The following is a 17,458-nucleotide window of genomic DNA, read 5'->3' on the forward strand; positions in this document are numbered from 1 at the left end:
GACACGAAGTAGTAAAATCCTAAAGACAAAGAAATGTAGAACAGATGTCACTGTAGTAAATTCTCAAATACTAATAATGCTTAAAAATGCTAATAATAAAAAACTTAATAATCATCAAGAAAATCCACACAGACAAATCAGTTTTGTTTTAATTTAATTTCACATAATATGTGACTAAATGATTTGGTCATGTGAGACAGGCTGACATCTGTCGATGTTTGTCTATGTTTTGTCTTTAATTAAGATGTGAAGAGGGGTAACTAAGACTTATCCCCACTGCTATGAGAAGAGAGTCTGGATTGCTGTTTAAAGGCTTAATTATTAACCCATCCATAAACAAAGGGGAAGCTTCACCATAGAAACAGAGAGAAAAAGCAAAAACACAAATTATACAGTACTGATGAAATATCGCATCAGTACTGTATAATTTATTTCTATAGTTCTAATCATTAGCTGCTCAAATGAAAACTCGCAGTGTCAGTATCAAACAACAATCAGTGCATCTGTAACAATAACAAGATAAATATAGATTTCAGTGTTGGGAAGGGTTTGCGAAGAGAAAACTACTCCCCCTTGTGGTCAGTGATTAAACTACATCCGTTCATGATTCCTACTAGATTGCCTGAAATTTACAAGAGTGTCTTTGAATTTAATTATTCCTTCTTTTATTTTCTTATTGAACAGCAGACTAGGGACTGAGGGGCTGATGGCTTTAATGCAGGAGTCCTCAAATATGTAAAGAACATCTTCAAACTGGAAACTGAAAACACCACAGATCTGATTTATTAGGTATTTATCCGACAGCCCCACCTCATGGTAAAATATCTTATGAACTCTTAAGATTGATTGCTAAAACTCAAACAAAGTTTTCAGTTTCTGGATGGCTTTCTGGACTCCTGAGGTCACCTTGGAACGTTGCTGCTCAGTCAACGATATTTGCATGAGGTCAGTTTCTACAACATACCTGACAGATAAGTCAGTGCCCGCAAAGCATCTGCCCAAATCCTTCTTGTGAAATGTTTTGATGTATCTGAATATGTAAGAGTCAACCCAGATATCATCCTGACCTTCCGGAGAGACTCCACACGCCACTGCGGGACCTTCAGTATATCTCTCCGAGGTTTTTGAGACATCTTTAAATTCAGTCTGGAGCTTACTTCTCACTGCTGAGCTGCTTGGATTCTTCAAACAGCCCATGCTGCTCTGGTGAGACCCCAAATCACCCTCTCTTCTAATCTCTGTGGCTGAAATCTTGCCTGCTCTGGGATGTTTTTGTGAGGCACTGTCATTATAAGGCTCTGTTGTTGATATTGCGATATACTGGTTGAGGAAGGCCCGATAAGGAAGATGCTTTGATTTCCTTCTCGACCACTTGTATGTGGTTGGCCTTTCTTTGTTCTGTTGGCTGACTTTCCAGTTTGTCCTTTCCATTGATGCGTGCTTTCAAAATCCTCCCTGGAGCCAAACTCTCAGAGGAAACTTTTTGCCTCAAGGAGGCATTTTGAGTCTTTGAGAGAAGTCTTTGGATTTCATTTGCCTTACCTGGGCTCTGTGTTGATAATGTTGATAAGCTGCTTGCGGGTTCCCTCTTAGAGCTGCTGTGGCTTACAGAGTCGACATACTTGTGATGAGATATTAACCTCGTATTATGACCAGTTTCTCTTGGGTTAATACCAGCAGTTTGGACTGTGACTGCAGATTGAAGCTCATCGGCTCTGCGAATGAGGTCCCCTCTCAGGGCTTGGACAGCTGCAAAAGGCCCCTCAATGAAGACTTTCCTCTCCTGGGGCACAGGACGAAAACGCAGCGATCTGTGAGCTGACCGCAGGCTCTCAATCACCAAGTCCCGATTGCCGCCGAATATAGAAAGATCAACCGTAGCGCTTGGGACGTAGAAAAACACCTGCACCACAGAAACGTGCTTGAATTAGAAACTTTTATTTTGCAATCAAAAGCTTATCAAAAGCAAGTGACTTAAGTAGGCATGGTGTTTTAAAATCACACTGATACTTACATCTGTGCTGAAGGGAAACACAGTGAGGATGAAGTCTTCAGGAAACTGGCTGTCTGTCATAATATGCTGCTTCTTTTCCACCACCCTCGCTGCATCTGCCAAAAGTTAGCACAGTTCTGCTGTGGTCTCTACCCAGGTCATTGTTATAATGATGCCTCATGAACCCACAAAGCTAGCACACTTTTTTTGTCACTCAGAGTGCACAGAGCTTGACTCGACTCATTATCTACCAGTCTAATGTTAGCTTTTATATAACAGTACATCACTTTGATAATATCAGATTAATCCATTCATCAGTTAGGCACACATCCAAGCTGCAGATCATACAAAAATCAAATGTTTCATTCATACATTACCCTTTCCACTCAGCATAATGTAAAAGTGGTTCTCAGGGGAAACTGAAATTGGTTCCCGTGGGTACCAATTATAGTGAAAAATAGCAGATATGTTTGACAATGACGAAACAGTTTGTGTAAGCCCTTTAGGTATTTGCAATTCCACATGGATAAGGTGGCCTTAGTTTGTGTCTGTCATTTATTATTACATTCACAGAGCTCCGGAAATAAGTCTCCTATTTTAAAAAAAACAGAATATGTTCAAACTCATAAAGCAGACTGTATTGTCTGACTAAGGTAACTGGAACACTGCACCAATCAGGGAGCACTATTTTAATTTCTAATAATCCCATTGTACAATAAACAATACACCCGGCTTTAGAGTTAAACAACAGGCTGTATGTTATGCAGCAATGATAATGTGTCTGAACTGAAATAAACTTCATATTTTTGATAGAAGACAGTACATACAGATTCAACTGTACGTTGTTTTTAGGCCTTTATTGTAGTAAAATATCTGTATACATGAGTGTTGTCACAACACTATGAAGTTTTAAGATGTTGTTTGCTACATTGTTTTTTATTTTAGAACTGTGAACACAAAAATCATAAATTGAAGAAAACAGACTGCTTTTCTTTTCTTTTTCTATTTTTTGAAGAGTTGGGCCGAATCTAAAGTGCTTCAGAGACAGGCACATTTACATGCGGTGACTTATTGTGAAAAGTAAAAATCACAGTAAGCGGTCATTAAAAAGTGTTCATTGTTTACAAACTGATGAGTCATCTCACAAATCATCAAACAGCCTGTATAGGCTGAAAGTGTCGGCGATACTGGCCCTGGGTTTACTTGGAAACGGACTGAAATCAAAATTTGAAGTATTGCAGTAACATTTAGCTTAAATTAGCGAAGAGTGGACAACTTTTTAGAGCAGCTTTTTGGGCAACTTCATTTAACTCACTGAGCGCTGGAAGAACTGCTCATACGCAGATTAGCTTTTGTTGGTTGGAAGGGGACACCCTCAAAAACTGCTTGTTGTCATTAATGTATTTATTGAAGGACGCACAGCTTTACATACTATCAGTAGCGACATGTTAGCCTATAGCCTGCCTTTAGCCACCACCTGCTAATTTACCTTCTTCGTTTTCAAAAGTGACAAACGCAACTCCGTCCATGTTGGTGGGATATTTGACCTTTTCGACGTCTCCTCCATCACTCTTCCGGGTGCTTTGGAAGTGAATGGTCAGCTTATCAGTTATCCTGCCGGGGGGCAACACATTGGGAACACCGGAGACAACCACCGTCCTGCTGTTCTCCCAGGAGTCGGTCTCCATTACCCTTTTGTTATGCTACATTAGCACTGAAGCGTCGACATAACGGTTAGATACTCCCGCGTTTTTCGGCCACACTAAACACGCCTGTCATTAATATGTAACCACTAAACCAGTTTTCTGTTAGTTTCACTTTCACTCGTTAATTCCATAGTGTTCATAATGCAGTAACGAACTTTGCCCACTAGGTGTCTCTGTTTCACTACATCCCAGGCTGAGAGGAGCGTTCGTTCAAAATGGCTCATTCATGCAGCTGGAAATGAGGCTGCAGAGCAGAGCAAACATCTCCGCAGTGCCCAAAAGGCACAGATACAAACCTCATGGCAACATCTTCCACAGAGTTGCCTCATCTGTTGCTCTTCTCTCCCATACCGAAGCGACATCTTGCTCCCAAGGAAACATTTCAATTAGACCTTGAAATTGCTGACTGCAGCTAACTAGTGGAAAAAGTCAACACTTGTGGTGCAAACATTTATTAGAATCTAATTTTTAAAAAATGAAAGAAAAGAAGAAGAAAAGCCACGCCATACACAGAACACCTCTCATGAGTCACACAAACAGAAATCCAAACAAATTAAGCCAAGTAGTGACAAACTCGATTGTATTATTCTTGTGCATATAAACATTTTAATATATAAAACAAAGTGGCCTGGTCGAGTGCAAACAAACAGGTATTAAGGGTTAATAAAAGAAAAACCCAGGCTCTGTCCGATACCAGTCAAATCTCCACCTCTGATCATCACTTCAGTGCAAATGCAACATTCACGGTGTTTAATGGTGACTTTAAATAATTCAGGTAGTTTATCTGTGATTCAGTGTTTCTTCTACAAATGCTGCTACGTGCCGTTCTAGAACCTTTAAACACCCAACGTGACACATTCAGTTCAATTTAAACATAATTATATCATCTAATTTTCAAAAAGTGGCAAGAAAAAAAAATAAATTTGGTATTAAAACAGCCGCAGTAGACACACTAATGTGATAGCTGGCAAACAAACCCCAAAAGTCTCCAAACACTGACTTCAGAACAGCAAACTCGAGTTTAAGAATAGAAGTGGGGCGCTGAGCGGAGCTCTGCAGCTACGGACAAATGTTACAAACTGGTGCTCGGTTTCCACCCTGCACAGACCTGTTGGCCGAAAAAAAGGGGAAAAAGCTAAAAGAAACTAAAACAAAATAAAAATGAACATTCATTCTTCAGACATTTGATGTTTCGATTTGGACAGCGTCTGGGAGACAGTCCAGACTGAGGCAGCAGAGGCAGGTGGTTGGATGTGCGTTCCATGTGTGCCGCTCTGAGATCTTAGCAGCTATGAGCCAGTCCTGTCTGAGTCGCACAGCTCCCCTTTGTGTCCGCTGCCGGTTCTGAGTTTAAAGGCGGCTCGGGGGCCTGTGGGGCGGAACACGGCGCTCGGGGTGGTGTGTCTGGAGGGGAGCATGGCAAAGATAGGGCGCGACGAGGCCAGGTCTCTGCCGGGAGCGCCTCGGGTCGAGTTGCACAACCGTGGCTGCTGGTCCGACAGCCGGCGGATCGATTCGCCCCCTTTGTACATCTCTGCCAGGAGGTGGTGGGAGTCTGTACAGCTGATCCCCTCCGGAGGATGTGTCACGTCCAGAATCTGACTGCTCACTGCAGACGCACACAGACAGACAGCGCTGTGAGCAGTGGAGCCAATAAATAAAACAACTGTCATGGGTGAGCAGAGGGGGGGAAACAAACAAAAAAACGACAACAACATCAGACCTGCACCATCGGGAGGCTTCAAATAAAATGCTGCTGTCAGCTTTAAATCTTTGAGTTGGAAGGACAAACAGATCTATGCGTCTGGTTATAATTTACTGGATTTTTTTTTTTTTACATTTTCTTTAAAAAGAAAAGGTCCATCTCTCAGTCTTAATTCCTCTGTAAAAGAAGCTGCGTATGAGCCCCAGTCCTTGTTGATTGCCCCTAGTGGGATTGTTGACTAAAGCGCCTGAATAATGAAGGGGAAAAAAAAATCTCAGCACCTGCAAAAAATACAGCGTGATATTTGAAATAATCAGCACATTTGTGTCAGTGTTAATACTGCCAGGACTGCAGGTTCCACTGCCAGGTGTGATTTCTGCCCCGTCTGGAAATTATTTCTGCTTACATTCACAAACAGACGCTTTCTCCACAGATACGGAGCACAGCAAGCAGATTTTGACAGAATAAAAAAGGTGATGTTACTCCACTTAATCTGGCAAAGAGACTACACAGCAGCTGGATTTATCTGGTGATGAATCTCAGCACGAGTTTCTGATAAACACCTAAAGGCTGACATTCCAGCCAGCGTGCGTGTTTTTACAAACTGCTGGCCTGAATTTGAAAAGAAAAAAACCCAAAACACTACATAATATTCTGGACTAGGATTTGGAGCTTCTTCTGTGTTGAAGAGGTCAAATCTCGGTCAGAACCTGCCGCTAACTCGAGGTTCACTAAGCTTAAGCCTCCCTCTGGTCTTCCTATTACCTGCTTCACCTACACTGAGATCTGAAGAGACTGATTTTCTGCCGGCCTTCCTCCCATGACTGCCACGCCAAACCCCCAGAGGAACCTGAGGAGACAGAAGATGCCAGTAAGGTAGGTGTGCTTGTGGGCGGCAGGACAAGGAAAAAGAAGTCAAAAGTGGAAAACCAGTACTACCTGATGTTTGGCCATCATGTGTGCAGTGTGGATAAACGGAGGTCTGATGGAGGGTTTGTACTGCAAAGGCTGGCCCAGTAAAGAGTAGTGCGCTTCACCTGGTAATCAGAGTCAAAACAACCTTTTCAAATATCAGTTTGCAGTCATTTAAATCGCTTTAGAACCTAACTGCAGCTACATAGACAGTAGCTAACTAAAGTACTCGACAATCAATGATTAAAATATAAACTCCAAGTATAGCTGCCAGTTTAAACAAATGATATATGACATTTATTGAATCCTGTGTGCTAGAACCTGTTTAAAAACACGCACGCTTTAACATTGTTCATGGCAAGCAGGAAGTTGGGAAGTTAGCTACTGCTTAAACTACTTTGCAGCATGCTTTTCAAGCAATTTAGTGCAATTTGTCCCTTAATGTTAAATCTTAGGTTAGACATCTTTTACAAGCACAGCTGAAGTTACTGTTGTATTAAAAGTTGCTGCACAGACCCTCAAGTGTTCTCCAATGCACTGACTCCTTCATTTAGCATCAGGAAATGATGCCCCTCAGCAGGATTAGTTTAAAACACATGATCATGCTCTTCACTCCAATCTTAAAACCTCAGGAATATCAGTACATAAGCAAAGGCTTGTGAATATGGAAGAAGGTTTCATTCATCCAGATAAGAGATGCTTCAACTGTACATTTTTTGATGTTGAATGCATTCGTGCGCCATTGAACTGCACAGTCACTGAGTTTTGAGGATGCCATGTTTGTAAGCATGTACTGCAATACTACTGCGCGTCTCTGACCTTGTCCACTGTGGCAGAAGGCTGTAGGGAGCTGCGGGTGGTGGGCCATGACAGGGATGGGTGAGATGCCTGTTGGGAGGCCCTTGACGCTGGGCGGCTGGCCTGGCGAGGGAGTGAGTGCCGGAGACGAGGGCAGGCTGCTCTACATACAACACACCGATGATGCAGAGAGGGGAAACCGGGAGGAAACACAAACACTTTCATTCAAAAAAAAGAAAAAGAAAAAAGCAACTGTGGCCATTTCTTCCTTTCACAAAGTCATTCTGTGGTTCAAGTCATTGCTTTAATGTTCCATTCTATCCACATTAGTCCCACTAATGTACCATTACACCCTAATGCCGAGGACTATTTTCTCCTCATTTTCAGGTTTCGGCAGCACTCACTTCATTTGCAGAGCCTATTTACTACGACATTTAACCTGCCTGGAACAGCAGATAAGCTGAGTCTGGCTCAAGGCGACAATTCTCACGCAACTGTCAGACGCGTACAAACAAACTAAATTGGCTTTCAAATTGCTTTCTTGTGACCGTCTTAACTTTCTGACACGTAAAGTATGGTCCTATGTAGAAAACATCAGCTGAACAAATTTACAACTGAATTCAAAATTATTTGGAAGTTGCTCCCGTCAAATGAAAACCTCTGGGTCGCCGAGCTAATTAAATGGTTTCAAAGGAGAAACTACGGTCTGAAAGGCACCGCTGTTCTTCTGTGATTGCCTGATGGATGCGCCTGGGCAGCGTTTGTACCTGGGTGTTGTCCGGAAGCGGAGGGAGCTCGGCGGGCCTGCGGTTGCGTTGGTGCTCGGGGCCCAAGTGTTTGTGGCTGAGTGGTTTCCTCTGGCAGGGGGAGGGGGCCCGGGGCTGCTGGCAGGGGGCTGCTGTCATTTGCAGCATCACCATGCCGCTGCTGGGGGCCGGGGGTAACAACCCTGCAAGCAGACAGAAATGGAAAGGTTGAAGCAGTGTTTGTGTCGGCAAGAGGCAAATCAGGTCAGCAAAAAAAAAATAAAAATCCACTTATTTAATTCGTCACATCAGCTCATCATTTATGCACCAAAGTAAATGTGTTTTTGCCCCAAAGCTGCGTTTCAGCACTTTTGTTCAGCTACACACCTCATCAGGGAAAACACTGCTCCTACACCGTTAGCCTCTCAGCAATTACGTCTTAGAGCCTCGACTATAAGGGCACATTGGAATTGGCAATCAGAGAGTCCATTCCCTATTCCTGCTAAATCCTCTGCAATGATCCAGGAAATCCAATTATGTAATTATTTTGTGGCACATGAACATGACTTTTAAAACAAAACAAAACAAAATTAATAAAATAAATCAGTGCCCCGAACATACATTATACCTCCATCTAATTAACTTCTGTTTACATGAAGCTCATATGAGGCGCAAATCATACACAAACTTTGCACAGCTGATGCTGGTGTCCATTTAGGAAATAAAACCTCGTAACACTAGCAAGGACGATGGGTATTTGGACTTAATTTGTAGATTATTTCTGGCCCCGGCCTAGCCAATTAAAAGTGTTTACTGGTCACGCTGTAGGTAAGGCCGTCGTGAGACCTTCATCCGACCTCATTACTGGAAGAGCTAGAAATGATGGCTCCCCCTCCACTGTGCTCCCATAATAATCAGACATGAATAATAAAGGTCATTAGTAAGGAGACTGCCCCACCTGGGCCTCTGGACAGCAATTCATGTCCAAAGAGACGGAAAAGAGAAATGAAAAAATGCGTTATTGTAGCTTTGTAAGGCACGAGTCCATTTTATCTTTATTTACCTTTTAATGTGCTAAGGTAAACTGGGAGACAAATTCCCAGGGTTTTTAGAAGTAGAATGGGAGGCAGAGCCTTCAGCTTTCATGTCGCTCTTCTGTGGAACCAGTTTGGATTCAGGAGACAGAAACCCTCTCTGCTTATAGATCAGGCTTAAAAGATTCATTTTTTCCAAAAGCATATAGTTAGGTTTGGAACAGGTGACCCTGAATCCTCCCTTAGGTACGGCGCAATGAATCTAGGCTGCTGGGGGCGTGACAACCAGGGTTCACAGCAACTTTAAGTGACATTGGGCCACATAGGTGGATTTTGAGCAAAGCTTTCTTCAAATGCAACTACCACCAAGAGAGCCATATCACTGGTGGTAAATACATTAGAGGGTTACCAAGGCAACCGGAATCTGGAATGTCCGCTAGCAACCAACTATCAAAGCGGTGCATGATCAGCGAATCGCTTCCTGTGTAAACACCCCTGAACCTTGAAGATAACCGTAGTTGATTAGCAGAGTTGCAGCTAAAGCACTCGACAAACACATTAGCTTTCATCCTCACTTCATTTCAAAGGCATAAAAGGTGGAACATTTAGTAAATACTCCAATCTTCTTCTGCACTGAATCGCACAATGAAACCAACAGTCCCGCTTCAAGACTGTCAAAAAATACATTGGGAAATACATTTTTACAACGTGAACAACGTACCTCTGTAGAAAAATATGGCAAATTAAAAAAAACAAAAAAAACAATCAATATTTATGTTGTGTTTATTAAAAAAATAGACCCTTGTGAGCGCTGGTATAAAATCGGATAAATATCGACCACATTTTCTTATGAGACGGGCTACGCCGTCTACCATCATCAGTTTATACAGACACATCTGTGTGTTTGATTGAACGGGAAATACTTTGAAAGTTAAATGACAGAAGTTCTATAGGTTTGAGAAGTGGGTTATGAAGCAAAATATTAAAGAGTAATATTACCAAAGCCTGAATATGAAAAAAATAGAGTTATCATTAAGAGTAGGACCAACTGGGAAATAAGATGCTAGAGACCCTCTATAACCACTGGAGCACCGCAACGGCAATACCAACAACTTCTTCTGATGAGTCATGACATCAGTCATTTCTTACTTTATTGTTTTCTTTTTTTTTTGTCTCAATGCAGTCGTTGATGTCACCTTAACATTTGCAGTGGTCGACCTAATCACTGTTTAATCTCCATCCAGCTCTGGAGGAAGAGGGACGTGAGCAAATCACTTTTACTTATTCAAACTCCAGGGACCTCCCATCACAGGGCCTCGCGCTTTTTCATTTCAAAAATCCAGAGTGTAAATCTAATCATGCATCTGCCGCACATACAAAGGTAAAGTAAACTCAGGGAAGATTATTTCATTATGAAGCGCAGGCTGTGGCTACAGAGGAATCCGGTCTGCGGTTATTGACACTGAAAGATGAGCAAAATAAAGAATGTCAGAGCGCTGGCAGTGATGGGGAATCTCCAGGGCAGCTAATGTCAGAAAAAAGCGAATATTCTCACTTTACTGCGTGATGCTACTGTAGATCACCGTGTGTTTCTATCTGGACCTGTGAACAGGCTGCATGCCAGCCTCAGAGAGGAGGGTACCTGCGTACTGCTGGCCCGGGTGCTGCTGGGAGACGCAGGGGGACGAGGTCTGAGGAAACTGGAGCTGCTCCATCATCGGTGTGGGCAGGAAACTCACTGTTGAACTGAGGATGAAAACACACACGGGGATGTTCAAAATCATACATTTCTGGAGACTAAAACTATTTTAAAATGTGAGCGGATTTTGGCAAGTGAGTGAAATATGAAATGTTTATGATCCAATGACCACACTTAAAATAATTCAAGCTCCAAGTATGAGTGAATAAACCAGAAGGTGACACGGGATAAAGTCTGTTAGCGTTTTAGTTTATCAAATCATCAATGAATGGTTACTGGAAGTCCACTACGCTGCGGACACCCAGGACTTGAGTTTAGAGAAAGTTTAAAAACCACCTCTAAGCCTACACAGACGTACACCTTGAGGAGATCTGAGGTGGGAGTATTTATTTAAAAAAAAACAGAAACTGGAAAGTAGGCGCTCTGCTCTGTAAGCAACCTGCCTGCAGGGACTCGTCTCCAGCTGGTGAAAAAGCGGGCTGCAGGTGGACGGTCGGTCCTCGTGGGAGCAGACTGAGCCGTTCCAACACTGCCACATAAATCATTCCCGCACTGACGGCCCTACTAAAGCAGCCTCATTTTACAGCTGGGACGATGAGAAAGTGACCTCTCCTCACATGCGTGCATCTCTGCATTGTTCTTTTGCTGGTGACGACTGCGTACATGGCCGCGCTTGTCTCTGCTGTTTGTTACGTATACGGAGTCCCAGTGGTGCTCCTCTCGCCAGTATCCAGATTGATTGGGCCCACGGAGGTAGAAACTAATTACATGTTTTGCTTTCTGTGAGCTAGTTCTATCAATCAGCTATAATGAGAGGCTCCACACTACTCCGCAGCAGCCGAGTAATGACAGGAAAATGGCAAAACCTCTTGGAGGCGGCGTCAGAGTCGACATTCATCAGCTGCACGCAGACCCAGTTCGCCAAAAGGATGGTGGTAATAACTTCTTTTTTTTCTTTCCCTCCACAGTGAACAAAGATGACCTTGGCTCAGAGGCGCTTTGGGGATTCACTCATCAACCCCGTTTGGTCTAGAAATAAGAGGCACCTTCAAGCACCTGGCAAATCGTTTGTTTTCTGGGACAAAGAACATCTACAGTCGGGCTAATTTCTTCCATCTAAATCTGATTAACAACTTCGATTTAAAACGCGCCATTAGGACGGGATGAACATAAATCAGAGGCACTTTGTTATCAGTGTAAACATTCAGCTAATAATTACAACTTCACCTTGATACTAATTATTTATCAATGTAAACTTTGTGGCTTTGAAGCAGTTACACACACCCCTACATGTGAAGAGTATCGGTGTTCATACAAATACTTGGAAAGTTTATTTCCAGTGCAGTTAAACACGTCATTTCAAATCAGCACTGTGACGTTTGTCCACCTGAGAGCAGCAGTGAGTTGATGTTCTGTTAGTATGAGAGTGAATGAATAGTGTTATTGTAAAGCGCTTTGGGTGCCTTGAAAAGCGCTATATAAATCCAATCCATTAATACTCCCTTTACCCCAAAATCTAACAATACGTGACCGCAGGATTTTATTTATTTATTTCATATGAGGGACCGCGTCGCATCCCAGCATCGGATGCCCGACGGGTAAGCTGTTCAAAATGAGAATGTGACTAACAGCTGCTCTCCTGCTGAGCTGTATCTGATTTGAGAAACGCCTAGCACGCGAGCTTAAAAAGGAAACCAAGATGGTGACTTCCAAAATCTCCTTTAATATAAAAAGCTAAATTTATTTTCCGAGAAACTGAAACAGATGATCGCCCATGATTTGGATAAAAGAATTTCAACCTCAGCCTTTTCCCAAGGAGGGGTGGGAGGCAAAACGGTGTCTGTACATATTCATTAAAAAGAAAAGATTGGGAGAATTTGTCATAGAAAAAAAAAGCCCCCGACTAATTAGTGTCCAGGGACTCAATACCAGCATCAAATATCCTTTTTTTGATGGCCACATAAGAAAAACCAGTAGTGCACGAGCTAAAGTAGAAATCATTATGTATTCTTTTTAGATCCATAATGAACAGACAAGCAAATGAAAAGGTTTAATACGGGTCCTGTATGGACACAAAAGACTATTTTAGTCGACCTCTGAGCTGCTGCTACCTGATCACATCCTTTCACCATCGGAGAAATTCTGGGTCGACACTGACACATACGTTTAAGATGATAACTATTATTATCGATATTATGGCCGCATTCTTAGTTTTACACAATGAGGGGGAAAAAGAAAGTTCATTGTGTTTGAAACAATAGTGTGCAGGATTGTCACAGATGTAGATCCATACCTCATGGTGGTGTGCTGGTTAGGAGGCAGCAGGCTGTAGCAGGGCTGCATGCCAGCGACAGCCACTGCCCCCTGCCCCGGCTGGCAGGACACAAACACTGGCTGCTGGTACGTCTGCTGTGGAACAGAAACCTGCTACAGGGGGGAAAAAGAAAGAAAAATAGTCTCAACATGTTCACTGTTCTTTCTTTAGCAGACATTTTAAAACTCAGAGCCATGTTTTTGCATTTCCTAATGTCAAATAAAGACCAACAAAAGGCCTCGAGCGAGGCACGTTTCATTCATAGCAGTGCTCTTATTAATCTAGCTGGGGGAGCTCACGGAGGCGTCCCATCATCAAAGTACCTGATAAGACTGCATTGGAGGGTACTGGACCATCATGCCTTGCATCTGGTTGCCCATATTGCTTTGCTGGTTGCCAGTGAAAGCGAGGTTGGGTGTTGGCTGCACGCCCACTACTGTCTGGTAGCTGGACGCTGGGTTTGGCATCACGGCTTGGTGCACTGAGGCAAAATGAGAAAAGGCACAATGCTGTGACCGAATGAAAAGAGACCCCTGATGGATACGCTGCGATAACAAACTGCCAAAAGTGCAATTAAGGAGTCGTGATTTCGGTGTAGCGCGGCAGGAGAGGACACTCAGGAAAAAAAGCCGAGGCTATCACGATTTCACAAGACAACTGTTCAACACTTTATTGATTTTCAAAGGGTATTTGCTTCTTAAAACAATCCCAACAATGAGCACAGAACCTCCATCAAGCTGAGAACAATAGAAGAGTGTTTGGGGAGTTGAGCTGTTAAAGCTAAAGCAGGTCTGGAATAAATGAGAAAGTCAATATATCTGATTTAGCCTGCAGTGGCCTAAACCTGCAACTTGAGTAGACGAGACACTCGTCTGATGAAGGTAAATTACAAAAACACTGTCACTTTAATGAGATTTCTCCTTCCTACGATACCTTTTTGTTTTTAAAATTTAGAGAGGGCCAAATACAAGGACACACAAGAGATGACACAAAGTCACGCAGGCAGGTCCGACGATTCTCCAAACGCCCTAAAATGGCGATGCCTGCACCTAACCCGAGGCTGTGTGTGTGTGGGGGTGGAGGAGACTCGGACACTTAAATGTCAAGGTGACAAAAAGACAAATACCGTCCCTTGTGACACTCATGCAAAGTAATCTGAGTGACTAAGGAGAGGATGTCCTTTTGTGAAGGTGTCTTTACAGTCTGCCGCCCTGGGAGAAAAGTACGACGAGACAATGAGAGCGCTCGGCGAGGAACGGAGCAGGAGGACTATTTTTATCCTCCCTCGCCTCCCACCTTCACTTACAAACCAAGCATGAAATGACCGTAATATCAAAAGCACCCGATTTTTATTCCATTCCAGCAGGGAGCGACGAGGGGACGGTTCTGACTTCTTTCCTTCCATCAGACGCAGATAATGACCGACTGTCCTGATTGTTGTGCAAGCGTGGCTGACCATCCTGACGGTCTTGTTCGGCTTTCAGGATTAAAGTCATGAGGGAGGAGAAGTTTCTACTCTGTAGAGTTCTTCCTCAAAGAAGAACGAGGAGTTCTTCTTTGAGGACTGGATTCCCAGATTTCGTTTTAAAAGCTGTCCTCTGCTAAGGTGCTCGCACAGTCTAGCGACGACAAGGTGAGAGGGCTGGAAAAGAGACCGGTTCACTGTGAGATTCATAGAGGCCTCTCAGACAGCGTCCCGGCCCCGCCTCCCGTCTCTCAGGCTCCAGATTCTTCTTTCTTTGTCACAAATCATACGGAACTGAGGAGAAGGACCTCTAGAAACCTCAAAATATACTCCTACTCCTTCCATGAAAAACACACAGGTGATCAGTTATATTAACCTTAAGATGAATTGAAAGTACTGAGGTTTTAACCTCTGAGAGTCACTGATGTTCTCGAGCCGTCTGTCATTAAACTTTCATGTTTCCATTTCCATAAACTAACAAGCAGGCTGGCAGCAAGACTTTTCCGCCATTATACTGCGAGCCCTAGACTGCACCATCATCACTGCAAGAAAAACCCTGACTGGTAAATGTGTCACCTGAAATTGCTTGTACTCCAAGAGAACTGTAGACCAGTGAAAACTGCCTGCTTGATTTGAACACAGTAGATTGTTCCACTCTGCGTGTGGCTTGGTCCCAGGGGATCCCCTGTTCAGACAGTTTGCTTATGTTACATCAGGGGAAAAGGAAAAAGGCTCACATATAAAAAGGTGTAAGGACTTGAAATGATGCTTGAAATTCTCCCTTTAAAGGAGCTTCTGACAATATGTTCCTGTTAACTGATTGCAGCTATCGATAAGAGGGACACTTGGACACTCACGCAGCTATTAATGCAAGTAACATGAGAGGTATGCTACAAAAAGTCTTAATTTCTTTACATCGACCTTTAAAGGAGTGAATGACTAACTGCTTTTTCACCCATTTTCAGTGCATTCCTGATACATGGTTTGGGGCTACATTTCAGCCAGAGGCTTTTTATAAGACGTCCATTTTATTAAAATGTATGGAACTATGAAAGCAAAAAGTACAGTCAGATTTTGACTGCACATGCAATATCAATTGAAGGCACAGAAAATGCATCGATGCACCACTAACAGTCATGGATTGGCCTCCCCAGACCTCAGCTTTACTAAAACTGCGTGGGATCCTCTCGACCGTGAACAGAATGAAGCCGGGACTACTTTCATAAGAAGAAAGCTTCCTTAAGAGAGCTCAGACTGTGTTGACAAGTACTGACAAACAAGGTTGTTAGAATTGCACGAACTGTTTTTGTCATATATTGTCCATTTATGTTTCCATAAATTGCTACATCTATATCCGATTTTCCTAGTAAAACACAAAGAAATGAAAGCTGGCTCAAGACTTTTGCACAGTACTGTATATCAGTACTCAAGGGGGAAAAAGGCCAATGAAATTAGTCAATATTTATTTGTTCAGATTTGCACTGGTTAAATGTTTGAATGGAGAAATGTTGAACACATTTGCTTTAAAAATAGAGCTCTATTATATTTTATATAATTTGGTTTGGCATCAGTTGTCAGACTGTCAGCAAGTTGTTGGTCTGGTTTCTCTCATCAGTTCATCCCTATTCTAAACACACTCTGCGGCTCTGTGCTGTGCAGGAAAGCTTATTTATTTGCAACTGAAATCTGTTGAGCTTCAGATCTAAAACATTTTTTATTACTGTCTCTTTGATTGAATATATAACTATATTCAATCAAAGTGAGATTCTCTCTCTAGGCTTGACATTTAGTTTGTAGTAGGAGCAAGAGCAGCAAATCCTCAAAGGAGCAGCAGAAACCAAAGAAAAGTTGATGTACGACTCAAATCATAGCTGTATTCTTTCAAGAAAATATGTACCATCTTTAGAGGACATTAGCTTTATCAATTGTCTATCTAGTAGTGATGTTCAATTTATATAACAATGCCTTCTAATAATTTCCTAACAGCAGTGAAGAAAAAAAAAGGAACACTTCAGTCCTTTCACATATATTACACGATGCTTTCTCAGAAAGAAGCTAAAGCCCTGTGGTAGTGGTGACTGTCTGATGCAATTGAGTGGAAACACTGACAGGTTCCTCTGTGGCCACTGGCTGGGCCGTCGGAGAATTTCCATTGATAACTTATTTATTGTGTGTGCAACCCACGCTGCAGCGTCTTCACCTTTAGATGCTCTTCTATGTGTGCATCTCTAATTAATGCAAAAAACGAAGGAGCAAGAAGGCGCTGGAGTCATTTTTTTTTTGTTTCCCAGAGAAATAATTGCTGTCCTTTGCCTTTGTAGGTCAGCTCCATTTGTTCGCTGTCTATTCCCCGCATCCCCAGCAGGGAAGCCACATTTGCAGCTTACAGATGACAGAATAGTGCCGCAGCCACTTATGGAGACGTGTGTGCCTGATTGTACAAGTCACAACTCTGGGGCAACATTACATCCAGTTAAGTAACAGAGAGTGTAGGTAGGTGTGTGTGTGTGTGTGTGTGGTGAGGAAAAAGACCAAGCAGGAGCTAACAATCTCAATTCCTGTGGCAAAATGAAAAAAAAGGGAAAAAACGAAAGACAACAGAAACTGAATAATCTAGTGATGACTCCCGGGGAGACATCTGAACTCGTAAAAACAAACAAACAGAGGGAAGGAAGGGAGGAATATCTGTCCTTCACAGAGACGTCTGACATAAAAATGCTCTCTAAGAGCTCAAAGTGAGAAGTTAACAAAGTCTATTGAGCATGACTCATGACAAAACAGCTAGGCTGAGCTTTGCTCCTAACAACACGGAGCCTCAAATTCAAGGAAAACTGTGGATCTTATTCATTAAAACACCCTTTGATTTCCTTCAGATCCACTGTGCGACGCTTTCAAAGCTGTGCTAATTAGTACTGTCAGTTCAGCACAGAAGAGTAGAGGTAAAAGTAGAGGGAACTGCTGGCGTTTGGTATCCCAGTGTGCAACTTTAATCTGAATTTATTATCAATCAAAGACGACAATTTATAACGGAGCCACGTGTGGCTGTGAGCACATCAGTGCGTGTCAAAGATAATAAGGACAGAAAA

The 17,458-nt window shown here is 42.7% G+C and overlaps 2 protein-coding genes across 10 annotated transcripts in view; both read right to left on the reverse strand.

The window, feature by feature from the left end:
• Nucleotides 1-137: 137 nt before the first annotated feature.
• Nucleotides 138-3,885, reverse strand: LOC309701073 (RNA-binding protein 43-like). Its single transcript, XM_082525064.1, has 3 exons — nt 3,483-3,885; nt 2,015-2,109; nt 138-1,903 (listed from the first exon to the last, which is right to left on the reverse strand). The coding sequence occupies exons 1-3, from the start codon at nt 3,679-3,681 to the stop codon at nt 1,289-1,291; spliced, it is 909 nt and encodes a 302-aa protein (XP_082381190.1). The 5' UTR covers nt 3,682-3,885; the 3' UTR covers nt 138-1,288.
• A 250-nt stretch (nt 3,886-4,135) lies between these two features.
• Nucleotides 4,136-17,458, reverse strand: part of LOC309701070 (R3H domain-containing protein 1-like) — a 52,151-nt gene continuing 38,828 nt past the window's right edge. For 6 of the 9 annotated variants that reach the window (XM_082525051.1, XM_082525053.1, XM_082525056.1 and 3 more), the window contains 8 exons: nt 13,231-13,388; nt 12,887-13,020; nt 10,537-10,640; nt 7,882-8,063; nt 7,136-7,277; nt 6,344-6,441; nt 6,170-6,254; nt 4,136-5,308 (listed from right to left, as the gene is read on the reverse strand). In XM_082525051.1, the coding sequence (XP_082381177.1) occupies nt 4,989-5,308; nt 6,170-6,254; nt 6,344-6,441; nt 7,136-7,277; nt 7,882-8,063; nt 10,537-10,640; nt 12,887-13,020; nt 13,231-13,388 (1,223 nt within the window). In that variant the 3' untranslated portion in view covers nt 4,136-4,988. Of the gene's footprint in view, nt 5,309-6,169; nt 6,255-6,343; nt 6,442-7,135; nt 7,278-7,881; nt 8,064-10,536; nt 10,641-12,886; nt 13,021-13,230; nt 13,389-17,458 lie in introns of those variants that run through there. The other 3 variants (XM_082525055.1, XM_082525058.1, XM_082525059.1) reach the window with 3 other exon arrangements.

Source organism: Aulonocara stuartgranti (genome assembly GCF_965226115.1).
Source record: "Aulonocara stuartgranti genome assembly, chromosome: 23".
NCBI lineage: Eukaryota > Metazoa > Chordata > Actinopteri > Cichliformes > Cichlidae > Aulonocara > Aulonocara stuartgranti.

Coding starts and splice junctions, on each gene's coding strand:
- LOC309701073 (XM_082525064.1), bottom strand. CDS start 3,681: ATGGAGACCGACTCCTGGGAGAACAGCAGGACGGTGGTTGTCTCCGGT. Junction 2,110..3,482: donor CACTTTTGAAAACGAAGAAG/GTAAATTAGCAG, acceptor AACTTTTGGCAG/ATGCAGCGAGGGTGGTGGAA. Junction 1,904..2,014: donor TGTTTCCCTTCAGCACAGAT/GTAAGTATCAGT, acceptor TCTGTGGTGCAG/GTGTTTTTCTACGTCCCAAG.